Source organism: Ostrea edulis, chromosome 2 (assembly GCF_947568905.1).
Source record: "Ostrea edulis chromosome 2, xbOstEdul1.1, whole genome shotgun sequence".
In the NCBI taxonomy this organism is placed as follows: Eukaryota; Metazoa; Mollusca; class Bivalvia; order Ostreida; family Ostreidae; genus Ostrea; species Ostrea edulis.
Genome location: NC_079165.1, coordinates 57209814 through 57220393, shown reverse-complemented (window position 1 = coordinate 57220393; position 10580 = coordinate 57209814). Strand labels below are relative to the sequence as shown.

Here is a 10580-nt window from a genome sequence, read left to right as displayed (position 1 = left end):
CAGTCCTACAGTTTGTGATTTTAATTGTACATATAAATTTTGATCGAATATAAATCTAGCTGCAGTATTGTATCTCCACAATTCTTGGGATGTCAAAAGACCTAACATCCCTATATCTATGACCAGGAGAACTGTAGCAGCTGATATAAATTAGAACTATGCACATTTACTCATCAGTTACATTGTATTACACATGTATGTGCAAGCAAAGGTAAACAGTTCATTAGAAATCAATGTTCGAGAAACACAGGACGTGTGCAAGAACTTGCTTTCCAGTGGATAGCGTGGGGTTTAGGCCAATTCAACTTAATTGATAGATTATCATCCCCGTCCGCCCCTCAAAAATTGGCCCGCCCAGAATTTTTTTATTTTGCGAAACTTGCAATTTCCGGAAAAATTTTCATGTCCAGCTCCGGTTTTTACACTTTCTGTTTACATTTCCGGTATAGCAACGTGAAAAGCCACGTGAAGAAAATAGATCATATGGCGTAAATGATAGGTAGGGATTAATATTCTTCAAATCTTGAAGAAGTTTGATATCTTTCTGTGTTTAAAATTAAAGCTTAACCTGGAATTTGTCTGTGAAATAAGCATAGATTGATATCCATCTGGCATTAAATGATGCACTTCTGTTCAGTTCACAAAAACTCATTTGTCAATTATATTTTTCTCAGAAAATTAAAATTGAAAAATAAAATCCTCCCACCCGCCCCATACTTTTTGGTGACCATGGATGATAATCTACTAATTAAGTTGAATTGGCCTTATGCCTTCTTTACAATTCAGGTCAGGGTCATTTCAAGTTTCCATACAGGAGACTCCGAGTGTTTGAAATTTGTAAAATTAGCTAGACATGCAGGACTGATTGCTTGTAAAAATTGTGAGCCCTGCCAAATACCTACTAGCCCTGAGAAAATAACTGACAGTTTTGAAATTACTTTTATCAATACATGTAACTATCTGCTAATTAAATTTCCATGGGTATCCGGGTTATAATAGGTCTACCCCTTGCTTGTCATAAGAGGTGACTAAATGGGGCGGTCCTTCGGATGAGACTGCAAAAACTGAGGTATGACTGTGTCACAACAGGTGATCCCTCCCTGCTCAAATGCCGTAAGCGCCAAGCACAGGCCTATATTTTGCAGCCTTTCACTGGCAATGGTGACATCTCCATATTAGTGAAAGATTCTCAAGAGGCACGTTACACAATATACAATCAATCAATCTAATACGCAACTTCCGAGATATCAGCTCTTCAATATTTTGAGGTCACATGGTCGAAGGTCAAACTGGACATAGGAATATACTGTCTGTTCAATATCTTGAGAACTCTTTGCTTGACAGACATCAAACTTGGTACACTAGTACATCTTCAGGAGAAGATGATCCTTATTGATTTTGAGGTCACATGTTTATAGGTCAGGGGTCAAACTGGACATTGGAATATACTGTCCGCTCAATATCTTGAGAACCCTTTGCTTGACAGACATCAAACTTGGTACACCAGTACAAGCAAAGGGTTCTCCAGATATTGAGCGGACATTATATTCCTATGTCCAGAGTAGATTGACCCTTGACCTTTTGACCTGAAAAACAATAGAGGTCCTCTTCTACTCATAACCAACCCACATATGAAATATCATTATAATCAAGTGAATGGTTCTCAAGATATTGAGCGGACAACATGTGGTCTACCGACCGACCGACAGGTGCAAACCAATATGCCCTTCTTCTTTGAAGGGGGGTATAATTATTTTTTATTTCCTCATCTGCACGAGTGATATTTTAATCAAAGAAAAATAGCGATTATCGATTTTTGTTTGAGCTATTTTATTATTAAATACTAATAAACCTACTAATATTGTGTGACCCTGCAGTTTGGGTGGTTGCATGATGTCTGATAATCGGCCTTTAGGCAATATATGAAAGCAGCGATAAGCATTTGTACCCACCGCGTGTGGACGATAGTATGTTTTGCGTCTCACTATGCGCAAGAGTTCCACAAAGGGAAAGAACTATTGGGCAATTATGTGAGTCAGTGACTATACTTCGATCTCAATAACGTATAATTTTATAGAGCCCCTTGGCTTGTTACAACTTCATTGCCGATGTGATAAGCACATTTGATACATCTAATTTTCATTCAGTGGGAATTTTAACACATCCGGTTAGGCGTCTACAAAGAAATGTGTTTGCCCGCAGCAATATTTATACGTTTCCAAGTGGTCGGGTGCACGGCTATTTCAAACACTGCAGAAAAATAGAGTGTCATAAACATCCCAAGAACCCGATATAATGATAGAAATCATTCCATTCATCTGCAATGTAGCAAAATTTTGAAATAACAGCAAATTTCACCTCAATATCATATTTGTTTTAATTATGTGACCTTTATTTGCCTGCCTTGCAAATTTTGCAAAGAATTTAGAGGCCACACCAATTTGTAAAATAGTTCTTCGGATTTTCAAACAAAAAAAGTGAGGCGAGAGGGCGAAATTATTTTACAAATATTATTTTTAATTTTGGAGATAAAAATTATGAGGCGAGTGAATACAAGAAATATAAATATTTTTAATTGAATTAAGTGTGATTTTAAAAAGCGGGTGCCTAAAAATAAAGATCTAAAATCATCAGATATCATTTGTTTACCACATAAACTTAATATTTTTCAACTTTGTTGATATAGTTTACAATAAATAAGAAGTATTTCAGGTTTCAAAGACTTATTTTCTTTATACCTAATACATGTACTTTGCAACATTAACTGATAAGGTCTTTTTCAAGAATTTTATTTAAGTTTCATTTCTACAAACTTTCGATTCAGAGATATGCATATTGCTAGGGACACATCCAGTTTTGACATTCATTGCAAATGCAATATCCATTGCATCGCTTTGAGCATTTTCTTGAATTTTGATAGGACATCACCAAACCTCTTGTGAATTTGTCGTTAACTGTCGGTCCGGTTTAAAATAGTCATCGATCAGTACCCCTTGCTTGTTGTAAGAGGTGAATAAATGGGGCAGTCCTTCAGATAGGACTGCAAAAACTGAGGTCCTTGTCACAGCAGGTGTGGCACGATAAAGATCCCTCAGTGCCATAAGCGCTGAGCATAGGCCTAAATTTTGCAGCCCGTCACCGGCAATGGTAACGTCTTTCATGTGAGTGAAATATTCTCAAGAGAGACTTCAGTCAATATATAGGCTAATCAAACAATCAATCATACGCTGTCAATGTTCTCTAAATAGTGGCATCGAATAGCGCTTCAAAAGTTTCATCGGCTTCCAGTTCGATTCCAGCATAAGGAACAACTTCCAATCCAGTGTTATGAAGTATCGTACATATTAAGATAGACATCATGAATAACTTAACCGTATTACACTGTTAGGAAATTTCTCGAGAGCCCGCGCTTCTGTCATTTCTCAGCATATACATCAAGGTTATTTGTGCGCTTGTTGTAAAAACTAAAAAAAATATTTACGGATATTTTTGAACACGCGGGCGGATATTATTTTTTGATAATATTATAATTTGGATTTGTTACAAATAGAAGCGGCGAATCCGGCGAACTAGATTACAAATTGGCATGGCCAGATCTAATAATTCAGAGAAATATATTGCATCTTGCAACATTACAGGGACAGAGATCCAGTATTCAGGGCTCGAAATTAACATATGCCCGTCAGTCTGTGACTGGTTAAAAGTCTGGCGGACTGACCAGTGCTCCAAGTTGCGAGTAAAACGGGTCGCATGCGCGACCAGAAAATCGATTTTGCGACTAGAGATTATATCTAAGTCGCATTTTTGCGAGTGGAAAAAATTGGGCATCCAGTAAAATTTTAATATTTTTCAGTCTTGGTCAAAACAGCGTTTGAAAGTAATCAAGATGACGGTAAAACGAGGGTTAAAGCACTTAAGACTTAGTAAAAAAAAATAGAAGCCTCGGCCTAGTACATGTAACGAAGAATTCAAGAATCACACAGAGAAAGTTCTGCATTTAAAGACGACGTAGCTGTGTTTAAAGAAAAATGCAAAAGTAAAGGAAGAACCTCAGTCTTGAGAAGGAATGTTCGTGGTTGATATACAGAGATTGCAAAATGTTTTGAATTTATGAGATTAATCAGCCAGCAACATCCACTTTTGGACACCCATTATCCGATTTTACCATGACCTGGTGTACATCTTTCAAATGTGGAAGTGTGACTAGTCACGGTAACAGTAAGAGACATGTCTTTGTCCGTGACTGCATTATTAGCAAAAGTCGAGCGGGGCAACTATTGCAACCAATTTTCACAGACAATTACAAACTCGGGATGTAGTGTTCGTATTGATGCTGGTACTGATTGTTCAGCAAAAGATCCAACAAAAGTAGAAGCTCTTATTCGCATAAGCAATGAAGGCCCACTTATTGTGGACTTTAAAGCAAATCCTTGTTTGGAACGCTAGGTTTTCTTTCCCAGAAGTGTACTGTAAATTATACAGGATGGCCCAATGCAATACAACTTTTGCCAGAGTAAATACTTGACTTGTTAGCATCCAGCATCACAGCACATTTCTATTCAGTTTAAAAATAAAACAAACAAAACGCATACATGGGTGTGATTTTTTTCTTGAAAGATATTCAAATTAAAAAAAAAAACCCTGTAGGTCTTATTTACAAAATCCTTTACCATGGCGAGTAGAAATTTTGAACATGGTGACTATATATAGAAATATGAAAATGGCGACCAGATATTTTTCTAGGTCGCCATTTTGCGACCTAATAGTAGATGTGACTTGGAGCACTGACTGACTGACATTTGTTTTAGTCAGTCCGATGGGACTGGTTAATTTTCTAATGCATCATTTTGGAAAATATTATTATGAAATTTTATACACACATTCTGGAGATATCATACGAACCCGATTAATAAACATAAATCTCACACAAGTGTTACAATATTGTCTGAGGCATATCGATTTAAATTTCATTTTAATAACATTAATGAAATATGTTTAATTATTTCTGGAAAACTCTGTTGAAGTGGTAAATTTTTCTGCAGACTGGTTGAAATTATACTCTTATCAGTCCGCTGGACTGGTGACATCAAGCCCTGAGTATTCAATGTAAATTTATGTGTAGAATAGATTTTCTGTACTTCAGCCATAAATGTAAATGTTTGTAATGCAAATAACCTGGAAATATATTATGTTTTTACATGTTATCCTACAGACCAGAGCTATTCGAAACCTCATCTCGTTTCTGTTATAATAAATCAAAGGAGATCGCTATGCAGAGTTCATGGCTTGGTCAATCGAGTGAAGTTTATTGACTTTATTGATAACATTTTGGAATTCCTGTGAATAAATTAAGCAAATGAAAAAAAAATGTACCTCCTCGACAGTGTCCATCATCTAGAATCTTCCACGAAACTCTTCCCTACTTTCGGTTTTAGAAAATCAATTTAAAATGTTTCAATGAATGGGTTGCTAAAAACAGCTAGATCTACTAGGCTAATACAGATTCTCCTACGTCCAATAACCGAAATTCTGTTTCAATACCCAATCTTCCTTTTCTCAAGAGTGATACGATTGATGAGAAGCATGTGTAGCACATGGACGACAAAGGTGTTCCTAGTAATGAGGAGAGTGTAAAATTAGTCCCGCAAACATGCCCAGCGACGAGAGAGGGCTGACAAAACGTGTACAGTGACTTATGTGAGGACTATTTTAAAGCTTTGACCTGAGTTGTGTGGACAGAAGTGTACAGTAGGGGGGAAATCCTAATGTACCTCTACAGAACGTGACGCAATCAGTTTTGAACGAGGGGGTTCTTTATATTGGTAATGGGACGTTTCGCACCGAAAGACGTTTCGTTTTCAGACGATTCGCACTAGGACGGTTCGCCCCTATTTGCGGTGCGAAACGTCCCTGCATTTTCCAATTACTTTGGTTATTATCGATATAACTAAGAAGTTTTGTCTGATTACATTTGATGTTAACATATATAGACAGACATGATGCTAGTCCATGTACGCCGAATTTCCTCAATCAAATTAGATCTTGATTTTAATTAGTACTTGAGTGTGATTGAAGTTTCCTTTTGATATAAAGCATTCAAATTTAATGATATAAAAGTCTGGTTGGACAGGGCAGCTTAAACATTTTATATATGATTTATAGTCATATGTTTAAGTAATACAGAAACGGGATGGGATCCATTGTCAAAGCGTAGAGAAAATCATCGAATTATTCAACTCCACAAGATATACCATAACATGACTCCCAATTACCTAAACAATATAATTCAGTCTCGGAGAAATCAAGGTCACAACTACAACACGCTTTTACGCTGTGATATGTACTCAAGAGTTAGGACCAACACAATTCTGACACTGCAAGGGGCATCCTGAATGATAGAAAACACCTAACAAAGAGAGGAACTCTCATCCTGCCAAACAATCTGAGGGATGAACTCTATCGGATGATATGACTGTCAGAAAAGTGAGAAAACACTTGAAACTCGGAAGTTGGAACATTCACTCCTTAAAAAATTCCTTGTTTGATAAATCAACAGACAAAACATTTTTAGAGGAAATCTCTAATTATGACTTGCAAGAAACCAAACATGATGACCTTGATATTTATTGTGAAAATGGTTTTCCTACTTCTGGAGGAATGATTTTATTGATTTTATTGATTAACAAAGATGTTAAAAAAGGGGTCACAATTTTGAAAAACTCTAGTAGTGAAATTCAGTGGCTAAAACTCTGTAAAACTTACTTTGGTTTTAACAAAGATATCTATGTTTGTTATGTATATATGCCACCTTCCAATTCCTCGTATGTAGTTAGACATAACCTAGATGTCATGAGCATGTTAAATTCAGATGTTATAAAATATGGCAAGTTAGGAAACTTAATATGTCTGCAAAATAAGTTACCATCGACAATTTTTGTTGGTAAACATTGGCACCAATGTCACACCAATGGTAAGAAATTCTACCAACGGTAAATTTTGTTTACCAATGGCAGTACTCTGAATCATTATGTGGTGATTTGAATGCAAGAACATCCACTGAAACAGAAAATGTAAATTTTGACTATTATGTACCTATGCCTAATGATGATGTGGGTTACAATTTACCCCCAAGATTCAGTCATGATGATGTATGTAATGAGAGGGGAAAAGACCTTATAGATTTGTGTGTTTCTACTGATGTACAAATTTTGAATGGCAGAACATTTGGTGATCTTTCAGGAAAGTTTACCTCTTTCCAATACAATGGAAATAGTGTTGTTGATTACTGTTTAGTTTCAAATTCCTTTGCCAATAATGTGTATACTTCTATGTACATGATCACATACCAGTGCTTTCTGACCATGCAAAAATTACAATTCATATTAATTGTTCATTTGAAGAAATTGTTGCTCCCAATTGCACTAATATACATTTTTCATATGTATGGAACAAAAGCTCTGAAATGCCTTTTTTAAAAGCATTTGATAGCTCAGATCTCTCCGCAAAATATAGATGCAATTAACTTAATGTTTGAAGTGGTACCGCCATCGCGGTAGTTGTCTTTAATCTCGCTTTCATCACTTACCTAGTTTGTTGAGAGTGTTAATCCCAATATTTATAATTCCACGTTTGATTATTTCTATAACATAGACTATTAACTTATTTTTTAATCAGTATGGATATTTATAAACATTAATCTACAAATTAAAGAAAATAAAGACAGTCACCAATGTAAGTTTAATATCAAATTGCGAATCGTCTGAGGGCGAAACGTCTCAGGGTGAATCGTCTTTTGGGGCGAATCATCTAAGCACGAAACGTCCTCAGGGGCGAAACGTCCCGTATTCTTTATATTCGGTCTTTCCCAGGTAGCACAGCAATGTTTTAAAAACATTTAAAAAATGTTGGAAAAACATTTTACAAAATGTTTTATTCAAGTGATTTTGTATGGTCTCAGAAACATGTTTAAAACATTTCTAAATAACATTTAATCAGAATGTTTTAAAACCATTTCATGAAACATTATCAAAATATTTCTAAGAAACACTTTCAGAACATTTATAAGAAACATTTTGAGAACATTTTAAAGAAACCATTTGAGAACATTTAGAAGAATGTTTTGAGAACATTTATGGAAACATTTTGAGAGTATCTAAAATTCAGTTTTACGAGATTATTTAAGACATTCTTCAAACAATTCTGATAAATGTTTTCAAACCCTTTCACTAATGTTTTATATAAACTGAACATGTTTAAAAACCTGAACCGTAATAAAATAGAATAAACAACAGGTTTTTTTTACAGACAAAATTTGCATTTTTGAAAAATCAGCCCATATTATTCCGAATCTGATAGAGATTCATCTTCTTTTTGATTTGACTTCTTTTCCCTTTTTTCTGAAAAAGAAAGGTTTGAACATGAAATATACACTTACAAAACTATTATTCATTTACAACTGCATGTACTATGTATATTCAAACATCTGATGAAGAGATGAGCAACAAATGATATGATACATAATTGTATAAACAAACTAGCATAAGATTTAACAATGTTTTACTGTATTTTTCTGACGACAAACTTCATATATACCTTAGCATAATTAGTTCCTCCAGGAAGCAATGGAGCAAACCATAGAAACGTCTAAAATTTCTCGTTTAATTGTCTCAAACGAGATAGTTTTCTTCGATGCTATGCGTGCAGCAGCTATAGAAATGTGAAATGGAATTCATTGTAAAAAGTATATATTAGTACATGTGTTTAAAACAGTCGAATTACAACATTAGTTAAAATGACCTGTACTACATGTACTGAAATGAAATCACGAGGACAAAAGTGATGAACCTATATGTGTTAGTTTATCATTTTTTATTTAAAATACCAAACTTACATTGTTTAAACTTACAAAGGATGATTTGGTAAAGGGGTGTTCCAATTTTTCATTTCTGTCCAGTTCCATTAAACTGGCTCATGCAATTGTTCATCATAACACATCTCATTATCTCTCCTGCATTATCTCCAACCTGCAGAGAGATCATGGCATTTATCTAAAACGAATACCATATGTTTTAAGTGCAGTACATGCATGTATAGTATATGGATTTTATGGGATGAAACAATGAATTATAAATCATACTGTACTTAAATAAAAACCAGTTTTGAATTAATATTTACGAAATGATAGTGTACATAGGAATTGTCTACAATCAGTAACCTTTATAGATATACACATACATTATCCTTTATAGATATACACATACATTATACATCAACTATTTAATTCCTTACCAGTTTCTTTGTTGCACACTTAAGGAGCCGTGGAAGTCTTCTACTTCCCCTGCCGTGTTCAGCCTGTTTCCTGATGGTAACAGACTTTCAATGTAGTGTCAAATTCTACACCCACATAAGAAATGAGGTTGCTCTTGATGGCAGTAATATCCTGTTCCAGGGTATCAATTGTGAAAATAATTAAAATACATTATCACCATGCATATCATGCTAGTGTTGCATTATACATGTATGTATTTGTGTTTTAGTAAATGATGTATATTTGATGTTAGTATTTCAAAATTAATGTTCTTAGAATTTGAATTTCTTTTTTAATCTACTCTATAAGTATAACCTCCACCAGCATTTTCTACTCTATCTGCAAGATGGTTACTTTCCTCCAAAGAGTTTGTGGAAAATAAGCGTCAAAACAGCAATAACTGACTTCCATCTAGATCCAAGGCACAAACGGATGCTCTCGGATCCTTCTTTTCAACAATTCAACAAAATAACAGCAGGGCGATCTCCACAGACTATCTGGAAAATTCCGTCTAACATTCATGAAATAGAGATTTGCAAATTTATCACTAAGCTATGGTCCTTTCCACACTCTCCTCCGACATCTTGTCTCATCTTTGGCAAATATTTCACAAACGTTTTTGAACACGTTTCGACCACTTGCGTAGGAACAGTCGCTATCCAAGATGCTTGGTGGAATACAGTAATTGACCTTGATATTGTGCTCAGTGCTGAACTTTGCGGTCTCTGTCATCAAGATCTATATCTTTTTCTATTAGGTGCTAGAATGTTCACAGTTAATCTTTCCCATTATGACGAACCCGGCTTTGCATCTTCTGAACTTCCGCTTCCTGAGGGATGCAGCAGCATGTTACAACAGACAGTTACGTCTTACATAACTGCAGGTTTTTCACCATTTTCGGTGTTCAATTCTAATTAGCTATGTATCGCCTGTACTTATTTTGTGCTCAACTTTCTTCTTATGTATAAATCTCATATCCTTTTCCTTTGTATATATGAATATGTGTAATACTCTAATGATGTAATTTCTGTATTGTTCATGCAATCTTCCATGGGAGGAAATAAAGAAACAAGAGGCCCAAGGGCCTAGAATCGCTCTTCTGATAAATTGTACAAACCCACCATTTCTATTCTTAGCCTCTTAGTATTCTAAATCTTTAGTTAAATCCTAAGAATTCAAAAAAAGTAGGTCAATGTGACCTACTTTTTGGTCTACACATTTTGAGAATCCAAGAAATATCAACTGACAAAGTTTGATGATTTTAAGCCAATTA

At 35.0% G+C, this 10580-nt stretch overlaps 1 protein-coding gene across 2 annotated transcripts in view; it reads right to left on the bottom strand.

The window, feature by feature from the left end:
• Window positions 1–9375, bottom strand: part of LOC125681986 (calcyclin-binding protein-like) — a 31085-nt gene extending 21710 nt beyond the window's left edge. The window contains exons 1-4 of one of the 2 annotated variants that reach the window (XM_056154526.1): window positions 9289–9375; window positions 8891–9023; window positions 8593–8706; window positions 5374–8396 (exon numbers count right to left, since the gene is read on the bottom strand). In XM_056154526.1, coding sequence (XP_056010501.1) covers window positions 5374–5394 — 21 coding nt within the window. In that variant the 5' untranslated portion in view covers window positions 5395–8396; window positions 8593–8706; window positions 8891–9023; window positions 9289–9375. The remainder of the gene's footprint in view (window positions 1–5373; window positions 8397–8592; window positions 8707–8890; window positions 9024–9288) is intronic. The other variant, XM_056154527.1, reaches the window with a different exon arrangement.
• Window positions 9376–10580: the final 1205 nt, after the last annotated feature.